The following is a 19,663-nucleotide window of genomic DNA, read 5'->3' as shown; positions in this document are numbered from 1 at the left end:
GAAAGATCCATTCTTTTCCTCCCAGTCATCAACCCTTGAATTTCACCTCTTTCCTTAAAAGTTTCCAACTTGATTCAATTATCTCTTGTAATATACACAAACACAAATACTTCACAATCTGTTTCATTATTTAGTCACTGATTTGGTTCTATGGCACTGACCTGTATGTTTTTTCCATCAATATTACTACTTCCTATTTTAAACTGTAAATCCCAAACAGAGACTAGAAATTCCTCTGTATTACATGTAATATTTGTAAGCAGACACTTAAGCAATTCCTACCGAAACTTAAGAATCATCTCTTCTCTAGTAAAACTGAGTTCAGGACCTTTGCACCCACTGTTTCTTCTGCATAGAATGTTCTTCCCTCATGACTCCAAAGCTTCCGTCCTTCTCATAACTCAGTTTAAATGCCCCCTCCTCAGAGAGGTCTTTCCTGACTATATTCTGAGTACTCTGTAGGCCACAACCTTGTTTTTGTTTATTTGTTTGTTTTGTTTTCCTTCAAAATACTTATCACTATTCAAAATACTTATAGTTTATAATCTTTATCTCTCTCCCCATCAGAAAGCTCATCAATGTATCACCAAAGCCTAACGGCTCATGGATAATGGATGGATATTTAATTGAATGAATGGATATTTAATTGAATGGATATTTAATTGAATGAAAAAAACTAATGAAAAATGGAATATCATGAGGAATTCCTTGGATCAAGTATAGGAAAAGATATTTTTCATCTTTATTTGGCACATAGCTGGCATTCAAAAAGAATGTTTCGACAAGATGTATTTAGCTGTACAAAAAGTATTGTGAAGAGTCCCTGAATCCAAATCCATTTGAAATCCAGCCCCACTGATATTTTAACACTAATTACATACCGGCCTTTTAATGCATTAAAAAGTCTGATTCCATCTGCAGGGCCACAGATTTGAATCACATCATCTCTAGTTAGTTTCAATAAATCTGCCCCTGGAATAAATATAAGAAAATGGGTGATAAAGGCAAAGATTCTCCTTGTTAATGACTTAAAATGGACTCTGTTACAAGGACACCTCATTACTAGTATGCTACAGTCATCATCTCTTGCGTGGCATATAAGGCCCTCCTTGACCTGGCCCCTGCATCCTCTCCCACCTCAATTTCCACCCAATTAACTTATTCATTTAACCCGATGCTTTCATCATGCTGATCACGCCTAATGAGCAAGTTGTTCCTCCTGCCTGAAATATCCTTGCACTGTCTGACCAACAGGCTCTTCCTCAGCCCTCAAGATTTACCTCACGCATCACACATCACACATGTTCCCGAACTCCAGACCCTTACACTTATCTACTGCATCACAACTATTTGTTTACCTTTTTCAGGGTTTTATTTTGATTTGGGTTTTCTTTGATACTAGCTGGTGACTGATCAGGAAATATGCCTTATCCATTTGTGTACTCCTACCATACCTGGTACACAGAAGGTGCTAAATAAGAGTGGAATGTGCAAAGAAAACATAATATAGTGATATCAAGGGGAAAATTTCCGACTACCTGCAATGCTCCTTGATAAAATACTTTATGGATAATATATTTTAAAGTATTGTATAGAATAAATATTTTATAATTAAAATGAGTTTAAACTAAGAGGTCTTTCTTTTTTGAGCATTTCACAGCACAGCTGCAGCTGGTGAGAAAGTCTGAAGGGTTCAATGAAATTCATTTAATCAGAAAAATGCATTAAGATCTCCCCCCTCTACACACAAAACAACACAGGGATACCAGGAGGCCCTGGAATGTCAAGGAAATCCCATGCTGGGGAAAACAAAAGGACAAGCAAATTTAACCTGAGAAGTTTGTAAAAAGCCTTGTGAATGTGGAAAAACGGTTTCGATGCAACCACTGCTGAGCCTCCTGAGGTGTGGTTGTTGGCAAGAGGTTCTGAAAGAGGGAAAGCATTTTTTTTTGTAACTAAATAGACTCAACTTTAAAAAGGTAAACGTTACATCATTAGGTAACAACAGCCAAATACACCCACATTCAGACAGGCTGAGTTTGCTTGGAAGTTGTTTATACATCAGTCTTCTTTCTCTAACCATGCAAGATATTCATGGAATTCCATCCTTATCTTCCCCACTAGACTGAAAGTTCCTTAAATACAGCACAGTATCTGGTTCAGGCCAAAATTCAATAAATGTTTGCTTAGTGAATGAATGAATAATACTCCCTAAAAGTTGGGCATTTCTACTGAATCACAGTCACCAAAGTATTATTAGACATTAGACTATTAGACTATAATAACTGACATTTATATACTATAATAACTGACATTTAACTTTAGACTTACATCTGTGACTGGAGGGGGTGGCTCTGGCTGGTGATTTGGTGAACCATTTCTAAAGAAACATTTAAAATGAAAGGATGAGTTCATGACACATACTAGGGTTCATTGCCTCATTCTTCATCATCATAAGTCTTAAGCTAGAGATTTAAGGGAATCTGTGCTATCTCATAAAACATTCTTACTCTTGGATCCAATACTTCTATTATCTATTATTTTAGCATAAAGACTTTTGTGTGTTGGGGGGGTAGCAGCAGAAACTATGTCATTTTTTATTATTGAAGAAACTGAAAAAAATACCAAAATTCCAGTAAGTTGGGACTGATTAGATAAATTATGCCATAAACAACACTTAACATAAGCTTATTAGAATGTAAACTAAAAATATCAGAATATAAAAGTAATCAATATATTACTACTGTATGAAGTGTATAAATATATACACAAACAGATATAGGAAAAAATTAGAATAAAAAGTATACAATGCAATGTGATCACATACTTTTATAATAAAAAGCACTTAATAATTATTTTTAAAATAGCTTCAAAAATTAGTGCTAATTTGTGATCCAAGGGTTATCTCCACAGCCTTGATCTTCCCCTGTACTTCCTTTTGCTCTACAGATTGTCTCTCTTCCCTAATGATTACTTCTTTTATGGGAGAAAAATTTGAGCCTAATAATGAACTACATGACAAAGAGAAGAAAATTTTAAAACTCTTAAATTCTATATAATATTTTAAATTGCCTATAAGTAGACTGCATAATCCATAGGTTGGTAACAGATTTTTCTTTCAAAGAAGATCTTTTTCTTTTTTTTTTTTATTTTGGCCTTAGCTGCAAAATTCAAATTCAGTAATCAAATTTAGTAATTAACTTATCTCAGGGCCCTAGTTATCTATTTTTTCTACAATTTCTACCTAGTTTTATTCTTAACTGTTACATTTTGAATATTTAAGCTACTTTTTTTTTTTTTTTTTTTTGACCGCACTGCATGTGCTGTGGGATTCTAGTTCCCGACCAGGGATTGAACCCATGCCCCTGCAGTGGAAGCACAAAGTCCCAGCCACTGGACCGCCAGAGACTTCCCTAAGCAACCTTAATTAAATACTTTCAGAAGTAGGATGAACATAGAGCCTAAATAAATTCAAAAACGAACATTACAACCAAACAATATACTCACACATTTCTCAACCTAACTATTTCAAATTTCAATATGACCTATGTAGAATATGTGTTAAATGCTGGAACTATAAGACAACTTTCTTTAACTGGAGTAGGCATCTATACCAACTTTCAATTATCTCTGATGGTAAAACACAATAAGACTAAATGCATCCCATAGATAATTCCAAAACTTCATTTTAGCTCTCATCTTCACCTTCTTCCCCCAATTATCAAAGATTCATAATAATTAGGTGTTGGGATCATTCTTAATAAGTAACCAAACAGATTTTACTGTTTGCACAACTGTGTTTCAATTCCCAACGACCACTCTGATCAGGAAGTGAAATAACCTCAAGAGAAGCAGTAAGAGGGAGAAGGGAAAAACCCAGAAAATTCAGTCCCTGAATCACTAAAAACTGACCATAAATGCTGTTTTCTAATAGGGGGGGAAAGGGAATTCCCTGGAGGTCCAGAGGTTAGGACTCTGCGCTCTCACTGCCGAGGGCCGTAAGGGCAATGAAAAACTAAAATCCCATAAGCCTTGCCGCGTGGCCAAAAAAAATGAAATAAAATAAAATAAATAAATAATAGGGGGGAAAAAAGGCTACATAAAACTCTTTCAGTCTCTTTTGAAGATAATCCAAACCTCAGTTAATATATAAGTCCATCAAAGACTGACCAAATAGAAGGTCTTATTGATTTGGAAAGATTTTGTTTATGGAGACATAATGAAAGAATACATATTTAGGACAAACACAAGCCAATTTCCCAGACTTACCCTTCCCCAAGAGAAAAACTGCTATGGGAACTGTTGAAGCCAGGTGATGGGGAATTATTGACATATGTGATCTCGGGCCATGGAGAACACTAAAAACAAAGGACAACTTAGACACAAAGTACATTTGACTCTTTCTGTGTCAAAATTCCACAAAGATGTACTACTGTTACTCAAATAGCACATCTTTTTTTTTTTTTTTTAATTTTATTGGAGTATAGTTGATTTACAATGTTGTGTTAGTTTCAGGTATACAGCAAAGTGAATCAGTTATACATATACATATATCCACTCTTTTTACGATTCTTTTCCCATATAGGCCATTACAGAATATTGAGTAGAGTTCCCTGTGCTATACAGTAGGTCCTTACTGGTTATGTATTTTTTATACAGTAGTGTGTATATGTCAATCCCAGTTTCCCAATTTATCCCTCCCCCCGCTTACCCCCTGGTAACCATAAGTTTGTTTTCTACCTTTGTAACTCTATTTCTGTTTTGTAGATAAGTTCATTTGTCGAATAGCACATCTTGATTAGTAAATCTTAATTCCTCAGAGGCCCTCACAACTAAGAGGACAAGTTAGTTTTGACCAGACTGGAAGTGATATTTCTTTTTTTTTAAATTGAAATATAATTGACATAAACACTGTATTAGTTTTAGGTATACAACATGATGATATATGTATACAGTTGACCCTTGAACAACACAGGTATTAGGAGCACCGTCTCCCCCTCCACAGTCAAAAATCCGGGTATAACTTGACAGTCAGCCCTCTGTATCTGCATCCTTGGATTCAACGAACTGCAAACCATGTAGTATTGTAGTACATATTTAGTGGGAAAAAAAAAAATCTATGTATAAATGAACCCATGCAGTTCAAACCTGTGTTGTTCAAGGGTCAACTGTATATTGCAAAATAATTGTATTTTTCTTTTAAGAGTAAAAAGTACTGATTGAAATTGTCACCAAAAGAAATCCTTTTACCTCTGTGAGTATAGTTGTCTCATAGGAAGGTTGATATTTCTCCTTCTCATGAGGCGTTCGTTTCTCCATTTTCTCCCTATCTGTTTTTTGTTTTCTGTCTGCACCTTTGGGCTAAAATGAGAAATATTTTGTTTCAAACTCACGTACTCACCCTTCGACTCAACAATATTACTTCTACGAACTTAAAATAGTCACATGTGAAACAAAAAGGTATGTACAATGAGGTAAAGACAAGAGCCATCATTACATCTAAGTCTGAAAACAGGATATTTAAATGTGTGATGGAGTTGAAAAAGAATAAGAGATCTATAGCTACAGACATGGAAAAATCTCTAAAGCACATAGTTAATCGAAAAAAGCAAGCTTCAAAACAATTCATATAATATAATCCCATTTATGTTTCAAAGAAAAGAAAATATGTGTATATCTAGGTACCTGTGTATATAAGAGCACAGAAGGGAACTAGAAAGATACATATGAAATTATTGACAGTGGTCACCTCTGGGGAGAGGTTGGGGAGTCAGGGTAAGAGTGGTAAAGGGGGACTTCAGTGTCATGCTCTGAATACTGCTGTATTAATGAATCTTTCGCAATGAGAAGATATTTATCCATATGATATCCATATGATCCCTTTTCCAAGTTCCCCTTCTCCCACGACCATCCCTATTTAAATTTCTTTACCGGGCATATCAGTAATTATTTCAATAACTCTAATTTAGGCTGAGCTTTCATAGTTTTTGAAAAAGGGACAAGTTGACTTTCTCACTTGGTGACTAATGTTGCAAATGAAAGATGAGAGAGAAAGTTCGAAGGGCCAGCACAGCGCCCAGGAGTACCTTGAAGACTTTGATCTGGCAGCTGGCTGAGTGTAAGTGCTCAGTATATTCCCCATTCTCATTCTCCTTGAAGGTATCGATTTGTACTCGAAATGGCACTCCCTTCTCTCCACCGTGTTTCCTCATAGTGAACTCTGTGCTAATACAATGCACCTGAAAAGAATACAACATCCAGCCAGGTTTCAGTACTGTTAGCTAGCCAAACCAGTCAGCAACATTTTTGGGGCAACTACTAACAGCAAAACCTTTAAACACCTACAAAAAAACTTTTACTCTCTTTTTGATCATGAAGAATTTACACTCTCATGAGGAAATGAGGAAAACTTAAATGATTTACAAATGCAAACAAAGTAAATGTACAGATCTAATGTTAACAAAAAGCTACTGTGAGGAATTCATTAATTGTTTCAGAAAAGACAGAGTTAACATAAAAGAGAAATGGTTTCTGTTAGTAAAACTTTCCTGAACTTTAAGGTAGATTTTAGAAAGCACAGGCACCATCCATGCTGGGAAAACAGTAAATATGAAAGCTCACAAGCAATAGGAAGAAAAAGGTTTGCTAGGCTACTGCATAAAGTCCAAGATCTTGGTAATCTTAATAGTGGAATCTTGGTTGACCAAATACTAGCTTGGGTAAGTTATTTTCTCTAAGCCTCAAGGACTATTCTTACAACACAGGATTATTTTTGAAAGTCTTAAATAAAATCATGTATAAAAAGTATTTACTTAACACAATGATTACCTGATGAGAAGTGCTCAAACTATTGGCTATCATACAAATAAACTCTAACAAATAAGACTTTTCAAGCAATCTACCCAAAGGACATAATCAGATATGCAAATCAAATTCTAAGTATAAAGATATTCAAAATAACTTCTTGGATAATAGTGAAAAATTAGAACATTCTCAATGCTAAATAATTGTTAGGTAAGTACATCCAAAGAATAAAATATTATGCAACCATTAGCAAGTATTTTTGAGAGAAACAAATAAATAAATTGGGGAAATTAGAAGAGCAATTCAGAAACTCATTGCTTTCAGGCACATGTTGAGTAAGTCTGCACTTGTTCAGAGATTCAACCCTGTAAAGATTTCAAATTCAACATGTTTTATCCTTTAAGAACCAAACTGGTAATAAGAGATCCTCTTCAAAACTGGAGCCCTATCTGCAGTGTCTTACCTGAATGAACACAGATGTCCTCTTTGCAGGGTCCCACAGGAACTCCACTGTATTTAGTTGGTTTGGATTAGCCCTAGGATCGATTATACCCACAGACATTGGGATATCTGAGAAACAAATGGTTATCATTGAACAATTCTGAGTGCTACTGGGTTTAAATAAGAAAGCACCGATTCTTATATTATTGGTCCCTAGTTACCAAGATTTTTGTGTATCATACCTTAAACCTTTTTTTGCCAATAAAAAGAGTTTGATTAGACCTAAAATTGACCTAAATACTTTCCTTTTGAGTATCTTTTTTCCATTTTAAAAAGTTTTTACAATAAGACAATTTTAAAGTAGTTTCCTTTTAATTTGCCAAAATTCTATTTAAAGATAGATTTAGTCTACACACTGGCTCTAGGGTCATGAAAAATTTAATTTACAATCTGCTTCACTTACAGTTTTAAGGTTAGTATTACTGCTAGAAGTAAACTAAGAGGATTGTTATAGAAGGATAAAGCAGTGTCTGAATAAAGGCAGAAAGTGTTGTATCACAAATATAAGTGGGGAAAATTTAACGTAACAATTGATGCTGACTTATGAAGTCATCAAAGAATCCTATAACAGAGTGACACATCTTATTCTCAGGAGGGAAGAAAAATGAATGGGCTTTAGAACTTTGCTTTCCATTCCATATGGCATATATTTAAATATCATTCCCTGACTTCTATTAATATTCAAACTGGGGGATGAGGCCAGGCTGATATTTATTATCATAACTATGCTATAAGTTTTCTACTGTTTTAGTATCAATGATTCAAACAAGAAAGCATTAAGTGGGTCCCACTCCACAGCATTAGCTGTGGATTTATCCTAAAGCCAGCTTATCAAATGGATATCAAGATATCTGTAGGAGAACCAGTGTTTTCTCAGATAAAAATAGCAGTACTTAGATTTGTTTAACAACTATGCTTACCAATAGGAGATAACAACCAATAAGAGATCAAAGACACAGATGCCAGAATTAAAAGTACATTCATGAAGAGAGGCTGCATGTGTGTTTGTAAAGATCCTTCCCTTTATGATTTAAGAAAAACAAATTCTTTTTTGTTTTATTCACTAGTTTCTTGTATTTTTAGATTCCACATATAAGTGATATCATACAGCATTTGTCTTTCCCTATCTGACTTATTTCACTTAGCATAATGACCTCCAAGTCCATCCATGTTGCTGCAAATGGTAAAATTTCATTCTTTTTTATGGCTAATATTCCATTGTGTGTATATGTGTGTATAAATATATATATGTATGTGTGTGTGTGTATATATATATATATATATATATATATATATATATATATCTCACATCTTTTTTATCCATTTATCTGTTGATGGACACTTAGGTTGCTTCCATATGTTGGCAATTGTAAATAATGCTGCTATGAACATTGGGGTGCATGTATCTTTTTGAATTGTTTTTGTTTCTTTTGGATATATACCCAGGAGTGGAATTGCTGGGTCATATGGTAGTTCTATTTTTAGTTTTTTGAGAAACCTCCATGCTGTTTTCCACAGTGGCTGTACCAACTTACATTCCCACAACAGTGCACAAGGGTTCCCAAAAAGAAGGAAATTGTGGCATATGCTACTATATGTATGAATCTTGCGATTATGGTAACTGAAATAACCCAATCACAAAAAAGACAAATACTGAATGATTTCACTTATCTGAGGCACCTACAGTAGTCACATTCATACAGACAAAAAGTAGAATGGTGGTTACCAGGGACTGGGGAGAGGAGGGAATGGGAAGTTATTGTTTCATGGGTACAGAGTTTCAGTTTTGCAAGATGAAAAAAGTTCTAGAGATGGATGGTAGTGATGGTTGCACAACAATGTGAATGTACTTAATGCAACTGAAATGTACACTTAAAAATGGTTAAAATAGTAAATTTTATGTTATGTATATTTTACCACAACTAAATTTAAAACACAAAAACAAAAAAATCACCCTCAAGTTATGGATGTAATTGTTACAGAACTGAAGTGTCTACACTTTCAACTTCAGTTTTGGAATCATTATACCAGTAATTTCTTATGCTTAATCAATAACCACTTCTAGGTTCATGTTAATTGAGCCCCTGGAGCATTTTGAATCAAAGTAAACATCAAGGAAAGAAAACCAATTCTCGGACCATAGCTATAGGCATTTCCTGGGCAATAGATTCTCTTAACTTACCTATGTCAAGAATTCTATCTCCAGGTCGGTTCCACCTCCAGCCCTCCAGCTGCTGATGTTCAGTGTATTGTAGCCGTCTGTCATGGAACACGACACGGAATATACTCTAAAAGGAAGCAACAAAATCAAATGATAACAGGATCCCTTAAAAATCAGTGCTGACAAACGAAAACTAGCAGGAGTCACCCCCAGTTGGTTTCCAGACACAACTTAAAATTATTTTTCTTGAGACCTGTTTTACTCTAAAACCCATACCATACTGTATTTCAAGGCAAACTTTATAATTGCTCAAATATAATCTATATTGTAGTTAACTAGTACCATATTTAAAACTTGGCTTAAACATCAGCCCTGATTGGTAACTAGGCATAAAGGACTCCATTGGAAGCATTTCTACATGCCTCTACTGTTACCATGTAATTTCTGGCTCAGCTCTTCGGATACATATGAAAATCTCACCAAGTCCCCTGCTTGCTAACCCACCATACAACCTGTAAACATTGAGGGTAGGTAGGGGCTGTTTCCATCAACTTTCCTTTTGTGGAAGTGCCTATTAATATCCCTCTCATCATCTTCTACAGCAGCTGACCAAACTCCTCTGTCTCAATTATACTGTGAATTCATTACTGTCAGTCCAGACTAAGAAAACTGCTATTCATCAACAGTAGCTTCTGGTTTCTTTGCTACTAGACCAAGTATCCAAAGAGACACTGGAACTTCTCTAAAGATCTCAAGGAGGTTACTTTATTCCACCCAAAAAGAACTTCAATGAGCCATGAGACTCTCCTGACATGGAGTGCTAAGCTTTCTGTTTCTGCAGCTCTGAAAAATCCATGTGAATAGGTGGGCTCACTCTGACCCCAAAGAAGTAACACAACAGTTTACGACTCTGCTAGCAAACTGTAGCAGGTAAGAGATACCACCAAGCCCTTTATGAAAGAAAAAATATTAATCCAAAAAGGGTCAGTAAAAGGATATTATGGAGAGGAATGATTTACTTATTTTCTTTTACCTTCACCAACTTGCCATTAATTTCTGGAAGTTCTCCAAGTTTCCTATTGTCTAGCATTCGGATTTCATAAGACTGGCCTAGAACAAAAAGTAACTACATATTATATTCATCATAAATTAACTTCCCAAGATTCAGAAAGAATGAAATTCAGTTGGCTGAATATACAAGAGTATATAACATTATTAGTCTTAGTAACAACCATAATCCTTTACTTTATGCTAGGCACAGTGCTAAGTGTTTTCATAAATTATATCATTTAATTGATACAATTCTCTAAGGTGTTATCAATTCCAGTTTCACATATAAGGAAATTGAAACATAGAATTTAATCAACTTGTCCAAGGCCACACAAATGGTAAATAATAGAGCTGGATACAGTAATACTTCTCAGACAGTGACCAGTGGGGATGTCCAGGGAACATGGATTAGAAAGAGGGAGACTGGAACTAAAAATGGACAGGTAGACAAAAGAAACCAGTAATATATATCAAATACGACACTGAGGCTTTGACTTTAACAGGTCACACTATAAAGATGTACTTTTTACATATAAGTGTACCTAATTAAATATCATGAATCCAGCAGGTCTGCAATAATACTAATGAATAACACCACATCTAACCTTGATTGAGATATGTCAGGGTTTCATCATGAAGTTTCACTGCTGGAGAGGTGGCAGCACAAAGCACGTATTGAAAAGGGAGGATTTTATTCTCATTATCTGGAGGCAAACTTGACTCTTCTTGCTTAAAAATGGGCAATGCTAGGACATCACTGAAATAAAACAAACAAATGACTTACTTTAACATCTGACAATGGTGTAAGAGCCGATTTATTACTGAAACCATTTAACTGCAATCCGCTTTGGAAAACCATAAACATTACACACCTTGGAGAAGTTTCTTCCTAACCATTCAGTTCAGATTACCTGCTGTAATATCCCTCTGACCACAACAATGTGGGCAATGACAGACATTCACTACTAAAACCACTTTAAGTGTCCAAAGAGAGTGTTTCTAGGAATCATAGACAGGGGCTCCTAAAAGGGCTCTGAAAATTGTATGTAGAGTTCCCAAATGTCAATTTAGGACACTCAGTAATGTATTTGTTCCCAGAAGGTACCAACTGCAGAATCTTTGTAACCACATCAGCTCATTTACTCTAAGGATTAAAACAATAACCAAAATTCCAAGAAACCACATGAAAAGCACAAATCAATGACCGGTATATATTTCAAGGTCAGTTTACATTCTGTGGAATACAACTAATATTGATATATCCCTACCAGCTATCTCCTCCAAGAAAAAGCTTCTTATACCTCTCAGTTTATCTAAACTTGCAAACCAAAGAGACACAGCCAATGAATTCTAATATGTTGCTCATTCTTATGTGCTAAAGAGTACTGGACCAAGTTTGAAATCCTAGCTTTCAGTCTCTAGAACCTTTGGGCAAATCTTGGGCAAGGTCTCTTGAGTCTTCATTCCTTCATCTATAAAATGGGAACCACATTTGCTGCAAAGAGTAAATATATGAGAAAATATTTCGGAAACAATAAGGGGCTAAAATGGATGGAAAAGATTAGAAATAATTTTCCCTCAGGAAGAGATATACCATGTTCTTGGATTGGAAGAATCAACATTGTGAAAATGACTATACTACCCAAAGCAATCTACAGATTCAATGCAATCCCTATCAAACTACCAATGGCATTTTTCACAGAACTAGAACAAAAAATTTCACAATTTGTATGCGAACACAAAAGACCCCGAATAGCCAAAGCAAACTTGAGAAAGAAAAACGGAGCTGGAGGAATCAGGCTCCCTGACTTCAGACTATACTACAAAGCTACAGTAATCAAGACAGTATGGTACTGGCACAAAAACAGAAATATAGATCAATGGAACAGGATACAAAGCCCAGAGATAAACCCACACACATATGGTCACCTTATTTTTGATAAAGGAGGCAAGAATATACAATGGAGAAAAGACAGCCTCTTCAAGAAGTGGTGCTGGGAAAACTGGACACCTACATGTAAAAGAATGAAATTAGAACACTCCCTAACACCACACACAAAAATAAACTCAAAATGCATTAAAGGCCTAAATATAAGGCCAGACACTATCAAACTCTTAGAGGAAAACATAGGCAGAACACTCTATGACATAAATCACAGCAAGATCCTTTTTGACCCACCTCCTAGAGAAATGGAAATAAAAACAAAAACAAACAAATGGGACCTAATGAAACTTAAAGGCTTTTGCACAGCAAAGGAAACCATAAACAAGACGAAAAGGCAACCCTCAGAATGGGAGAAAATATTTGCAAATGAAGCAACTGACAAAGGATTAATCTCCAAAATTTACAAGCAGCTCATGTAGCTCAATATCAAAAAAAACAAACAACCCAATCCAAAAATGGGCAGAAGACCTGAATAGACATTTCTCCAAAGAAGATATACAGATGGCCAATAAACACATGAAAGAATGCTCAACATCACTAATCATTAGAGAAATGCAAATCAAAACTACAATGAGGTATCACCTCACACCGGTCAGAATGGCCATCATCAAAAAATCTACAAACAATAAATGCTGGAGAGGGTGTGGAGAAAAGGGAACCCTCTTGCACTGTTGGTGGGAATGTAAATTGATACAGCCACTATGGAGAACAGTATGGAGGTCCCTTAAAAAACTAAAAATAGAACTACCATACGACCCAGCAATCCCACTACTGGGCATATACCCTGAGAAAACCACAATTCAAAAAGAGTCATGTACCACAATGTTCACTGCAGCACTATTTACAATAGCCAGGACATGGAAGCAACCTAAGTATCCATGGACAGATGAATGGATAAAGAAGATGTGGCACATATATACAATGGAATATTACTCAGCCATAAAAAGAAACGAAATTGAGATCTGTAGTGAGGTGGATGGACCTAGAGTCTGTCATACAGAGTTAAGTAAGTCAGAAAGAGAAAAACAAATACCATATGTTAACACATATATATGGAATCTAAAAAAAAAAAAAAGGTTATGAAGAACCTAGGGGCAGGACAGGAATAAAGACGCAGACGTAGAGAATGGACTTGAGGACACGGGGAGGGGGAAGGGTAAGCTGGAACGAAGTGAGAGAGTGGCGTGGACTTATATATACTACCAAATGTAAAATAGATAGCTAGTGGGAAGCAGCTGCATAGCACAGGGAGATCAGCTCGGTGCTTTGTGACCACCTAGAGGGGTGGGAGGGAGATGCAAGAGGGAGGACATATGGGGATATATGTGTATGTATCGCTGATTCACTTTGTTATACAGCAGAAACTAACACACCATTGTAAAGCAATTATACTCCAATAAAGATGTTAAAAAAAAAATTTTTTTTTCCCTAAGAAGTCCTAGCCATGGTTAGTACGAAAGAATATTCTGGGCCCTGGAGACCAACTGTTGTGATCAGCATTCAGTCCAGATCAAACTTTAAAAGGATCTTAAGAGCTGTACCAAATTAAAGAGTATTTCAAATTATCTCAAGACATGACACGAAATTCTCAAAATAAAATGTATTTTAATTTAAAAAATATGTACATATACTCATTAGAACAGTTAAAATGAAAAAGAATGACAACCCAAATGTTGGCAAGGATGTAGAGCAACTAGGACTCTCATACTTTGCCAGTAGGAATGTAAAATGATACAACCACTTTAGAAAAAGGTTAGGCAGTCTCTTACAAGAGTAAACATGCATCTGCCCCTTGATCTAGCAATTCTACTCATACGTATTTATCCAAGAGAAATGAAAATATAAGACCAACCACAGACTTATACATGAATGTCCATAGCATAAAAGCAAAAACTGGAAAGAATCCAAATGTTCAGAATTAAGAAAATGGATTACAAACTGTGGTATACTCATACAATGGAATACTACTCAGCAAAACAAGGAATGCAACAAAATGGATGAATATCACAGACATGATACTGAACAAAAGAAGCCAGAAAAAAAGAATATATCATGCATGATCCCATTTATATGATGTTCTAAAACAGGCAAAATTAAGGAGAACAGTGGCTTGCTAGCAGGGCGGGGATTGACTTGGAAGGTATACAGGGAACTTCCTGGGGAGATAAAAGTGTTCTATATTATGTTTAGGTGTGTGGGTCACATGGTCGTAACTGTACAGCTGAAATTTGTGCATTTCAATCCATATAACTTTTACCTAAAAGAAAAAAAGAAATTATTGACTGGAGGATGGGAAATGGTATAAATGATAAAAGAGTAGTAACATGTTGTAATTTTTAAAGCTGGGTGTTAGGTACAAGAGGGTTCATTACACTATTTTGTTTATATATGTTTGAAATTTTCTACAATGAAGTTTTTTTTTAAAATAGAAAAAATATGTATAGGCCACAGTGTAATTCTAGGTATAAAAGAAAGGCAACAGATACATAACATAAAAAAAAACTGAGATTCTAAAGGGTTAGAGGTCAGGGATCCAGTGATTCTTGTCAACATTCCCCACATTCAAAATGAAATACACTCAAACCTTTACCTGTAATTTAAATATTATACTTATACCGTAAAACAAAGAGATCAAAATCAATTTTACTATCTACAGATGGAAAGGCACTCCTTATATGCACCTATATCCCTCAGCGGTCTACATTATCCCCAAACATTAGAATATAAGGTTATTACATTCAGGCAAAAACAATAATTGATAGAAAAGTGACTGCAATCATATGAATCACATATATAACATTATAAATTCTTATTGGAATATAAAACAAGCAGCAAATGTTCTGATTATTAACCTAAGAATACACATAGGTACAATAAAAATTTAATGGCATGAATGTTAAAAAAAAAAAAAAGGGAGGGTTAGAAAAGAAATTTCTCTTTCTGCTGATGTCTAAATAGCAAAGACATGTTATGAGTTGAATCCAGTCAGCAGAGATACAAACCAGTGTTTATGAAACACAGGTTTCTGGTTGCTAAAAAGTATTTCAAAGGCAAGAAAAACCAAGGGTGCTTTCCTCTTCCTTAGGCCTGAAGGTGTGTGTGCTTTGCTTATACGGGTGGGGTTAAGAGTGGAGAAGGTGGGGAATCCTTCTTTCTGTCCATATTAATTTGTCAGGCGAAACATACTATTGTTCCCTTGAGATTATACAAAACTGTAGAAGCACTGGGGTTTCTAAAAAAGTACTCTGTCCCAGTTCTTCCTCTTCTCAAAATCAGGAAGCTACCACTGCTCCCACAGCAAACAGTATAGAAAATAAAGCAAAACACTACAAAATTAAGAAACATGAGGTTAGTCTTTGGAGACTTTGTTGCCTTATCATCCTCAAATGCATCATATCTGATAATTCCTTGAAAGATTAGTGGCTATTACCAGGAATCAAGGCAAACTGGATTTTGCAACATAGCAACAGCTGAAACATTATGAACATAGGGTTTTTTTTTCTTCTCAAGTATCAGTGCCTAGTAAGGTTAATATATAACAACAGTTCCTAGTCTTCTCAATATAATGTGGCATTACACCTAACCCCTCATGACTAAGCAAAGGACTGTCATTTGAGGCCGGAATTCTAAAACTGATTCTAAAAGTTACCCCTAAAATTAACTCAAAACAGCACAGCCAACCCAAATACACAAAACTGTATTATCTCATGAGAGATTTTAAAATCTAAAATGCTCAAATATATTTGAATTACTCATGTTCCCACCACACTGTGTTGCTTTCACTCTGCTGCAGGAGCAAGAATACCACTCAGTTCCACATTCCTAGATGGTGGAGGCTAAAGGTCACTGGCAAACCCAGCTCTAGGCCCCTGTTTACACCAAAACAATAACAAACAAATTCAGCGAGAAACAATTTTCGAAATACAGAAGGCTGCTCCTTCTCAGACATAAATTGAGTACAGATTTGGAAAACCAACTCTAGTGGACTCTAAGTAGTTGCTACCAATGTGTAATTTAGCATTTTATTATATTTTTTGATTGCCTCATATACTTAATTCATTCCAATGAAACATGAGCTATTTAAAGGGAGTAACTTCTCTTTTGTGTGCTTAGTAAATACTTGTTGACATGATTTATATTTTTGTTTCTCCAGAATATTCAGCCCTAATACATTTTTTAAAAATAAATTTATTTATTTATTTATTTTTGGCTGTGTTGGGTCTTCGTTGCTGTGCGTGGGCTTTTCTCTAGTTGCGGTGAGCAGGGGCTGCTCTTTGTTGCATGCATGGGCTTCTCATTGCAGTGGCTTCTCTTGTTGAGGAGCATGGGCTCTAGGCACACAGGCTCAGTAGTTGTGGCTCGCAGGCTCAGTAGTTGTGGCGCACGGGCTTAGTTGCTCGGCGGCATGTGGGATCTTCCCGGACCAGGGCTCGAACCCATGTCCCCTCCATTGGCAGGCGGATTCCCAACCACTGCGCCACCAGGGAAGTCCAGCCCTAATACATTTTGATCATTTTCGAATTTTCAACATCTCACAGTATCTCTGATCAAATATAAGGATATAGAAATCTTACCTGTTAAAGATAAGTTAAGTATATGTTAAAAATGTGCATTGCTAAGTAGAAATCCACACCTGAGAGTAGAGGCCTAGCAGAAAGCATTTGAGTGGAAGTAACTGAGGAACAGAACCAATATCAGGTATGATCTTTCCTGTACGTAACTGGGATTCCATGAAGAGCTGCTTCATGGTCCTCTGAGGTATAAGTTACCCTGTGACAAAAGACAGCCTCTTAATGGTCTCTACTAATGCACAGCTATGGTTTAACCTTCTCCCCCAGGCCTACCATCTCTTGAAACCCTCTTCTAGAGAGCCTGGAGCAAAGAGAGGGTGAGGTTTGATGAACTTTACCTTGAGTAAGAGGCAAACAGACAGATGTCCACAGCACCTAAGGAAATTAGAAACTAACTTGGGACAATAAGATGCCATGAACTTCTGGGCTTCCCTGATGGCGCAGTGGTTAAGACTCCACCTGCCAATGCCGGGGACACGGGTTCGAGACCTGGTCTGGGTAGATCCCACATGCCGCGGAGTAACTAAACCTGTGTGGCACAACTACTGAGCCTGTGCTCTAGAGCCCGCAAGCCACAGCTACTGAAGCCCGCATGCCTAGAGCCCGTGCTCCGCAACAAAGCCACAGCAATGAGAAACCCTAGCACCACAATGAAGAGTAGGCCCTGCTCGTTGCAACTAGAGAAAGCCCACGCGCAGCAACAAAGACCCAACTCAGCCAAAAATAAATAAATAAATTTATTAAAAAAAAAAAAAAATGCCATGAACTTCTAACTTCCCTATTTATAACACTTATTTAGACTCCATCATTATGAAAATAAAACATGAAATAAAACATGTCAACATCCCTATGTTAGTTACAGAATGAAAGGGCAAGAACTGAAAAGACTACACCCTACACTGAGGTCAGCTTCAAAAGAAAAAAATATCCAGTAAACAACTGGTCATAACACTTTTAAAGAGGAGAGGACAGCAGACTGATTTCCTTGGATCTGTGGGAAGGATGGAAGGGCAGATCAGGGAGGACACCTGGCCAGGAGAGATAGCCCTGCAAGTTTTAACATGAAGCCAGTGAGATGCCCTAACTACCGAGTAATGGTGAAATTAACTGACTTTCTTGGTAGGAGCCTCTGTCACAAAGTGGTAAAAGATTTTTGCTACCTGACCATCTGGTGAAAAATCTCATTCAACTAGAAAGCAGCATATATAGTAAAAAATTTGCCTTGCTAATTGTTCTATCACCCAGATGGCAGAATAAGTAGAATTATAATTCTGAACCTAAGTTGACCAAGAAAGAGAAACTGATCAGAAAAGAGGAAGTGGTGAGAGCCTCAAAAGAAAGCAACCAAACCAGGTAGGCTGGAAGAAGGAACACAGTGAGATCAGGCTTCAAAGAGTGAAGAAGACAGGACCCAAGCTCAAGGTCTGAGATGGGAAAAAGTTCTCAAAAATGAAATCTGCCAATCCCACGTTATCTGAGATAGAGGGAAAACAGAAGGGAGGTATCTAAAGAGACTGGATAGAAAGGTCACCAATCAACTCAAGAGTTAGAAGGACATGCACAGGAAAACTAAATATATAAAAGGAAAGAAACTATTTTTTAGGAAGTAGCAACAATATATATAAGAAGCAAGCTTGAGCTGAAGCCCAGAATGTGCTGAGGCTTGCAAAGCAGGTAAGAGAAGGCACAGGTCCACTCTTTGATGTAAATGGCATATTACTAATTAATATAAAGCAGAGACAGAAGAACATCTCAATTCCTGTTTTTTCTTCTATCTTTTCTGTAAAGAAAAAACATCTTGAGAATAGAAAAAGAAGACCAAATATGGGATTAATGGATCATGATACATAAGAAGACAATCAAAAAATGCCTGGAATGAAATTATATACCTGGATGAAATTATATACCAGGAGAATTAAAGAATGTGCAGATGAGATCCATCGGTGACACTCTGTGTGTAAACTCAGACAAATCTCATGATTCTGATAATGCCAAATATCATATTAGCTTTTTATGTCTGTAGTAGCAATTTTCAAAATGAAAAAAGAGTATATTCTTCATACCTTATACCAGAGTGATCTGATATGAAGTCCAAGGCAAGACTGCAGAAAAGGTTATTAAAAGAATAGTTTATGAGTTATTTAGGCAGGGCATCAAGAATCACTGGAGGCCATAACCAAACTATCTCATTTTCCTTTTTAAATATGGTTTGACCAGGGAATGCTATAAGCATAAATATATCTGGATTTCAGCAATGCATAAAACAGTCTCTCTTGATATCCTTGTTGAAGGTGAAAAATATGAATTCTATAAGTTAAGTGGCTTTCAGATAACTATACAACTTCACCTAGAGTGCAGGTAAGTCTAGAAGAAGGTTTAGTGATATGCCACAGGACCCCAGAGAAACCTGTCCTCTGCAACATGTTTTATAAATAAATGACTTGGATGAGGGCACTAAAGAGGACGATGATCAAATATGCAAATGACAGGAATCTGGGATGGGAAAGCAATTTCATATATGATAGGATCAACTTTTAAAGTAATTCTAATTGGCTGGAATAGGAGGCTAAATCTAACAGGATAAAACGTAATAAGGATAAATATAAAGTCATGCACTTAGAACTAACAACA

General features: G+C 36.2%; 1 protein-coding gene across 3 annotated transcripts in view; it reads right to left on the bottom strand.

The window, feature by feature from the left end:
* TFCP2 (transcription factor CP2) overlaps positions 1-19,663 on the bottom strand; it is a 49,914-nt gene that overhangs the window by 5,240 nt on the left and 25,011 nt on the right. For all 3 annotated transcript variants that reach the window (XM_061205063.1, XM_061205062.1, XM_061205064.1), the window contains 10 exons: positions 11,122-11,273; positions 10,500-10,576; positions 9,488-9,593; positions 7,268-7,374; positions 6,087-6,239; positions 5,251-5,361; positions 4,270-4,358; positions 2,332-2,380; positions 1,832-1,925; positions 882-972 (listed from right to left, as the gene is read on the bottom strand). In XM_061205063.1, coding sequence (XP_061061046.1) covers positions 882-972; positions 1,832-1,925; positions 2,332-2,380; positions 4,270-4,358; positions 5,251-5,361; positions 6,087-6,239; positions 7,268-7,374; positions 9,488-9,593; positions 10,500-10,576; positions 11,122-11,273 — 1,029 coding nt within the window. The remainder of the gene's footprint in view (positions 1-881; positions 973-1,831; positions 1,926-2,331; positions 2,381-4,269; positions 4,359-5,250; positions 5,362-6,086; positions 6,240-7,267; positions 7,375-9,487; positions 9,594-10,499; positions 10,577-11,121; positions 11,274-19,663) is intronic.

This window comes from Eubalaena glacialis, chromosome 11 (genome assembly GCF_028564815.1).
Source record: "Eubalaena glacialis isolate mEubGla1 chromosome 11, mEubGla1.1.hap2.+ XY, whole genome shotgun sequence".
Taxonomy (NCBI): Eukaryota; Metazoa; Chordata; class Mammalia; order Artiodactyla; family Balaenidae; genus Eubalaena; species Eubalaena glacialis.
This window is presented reverse-complemented; position numbering and strand designations above follow the sequence as displayed.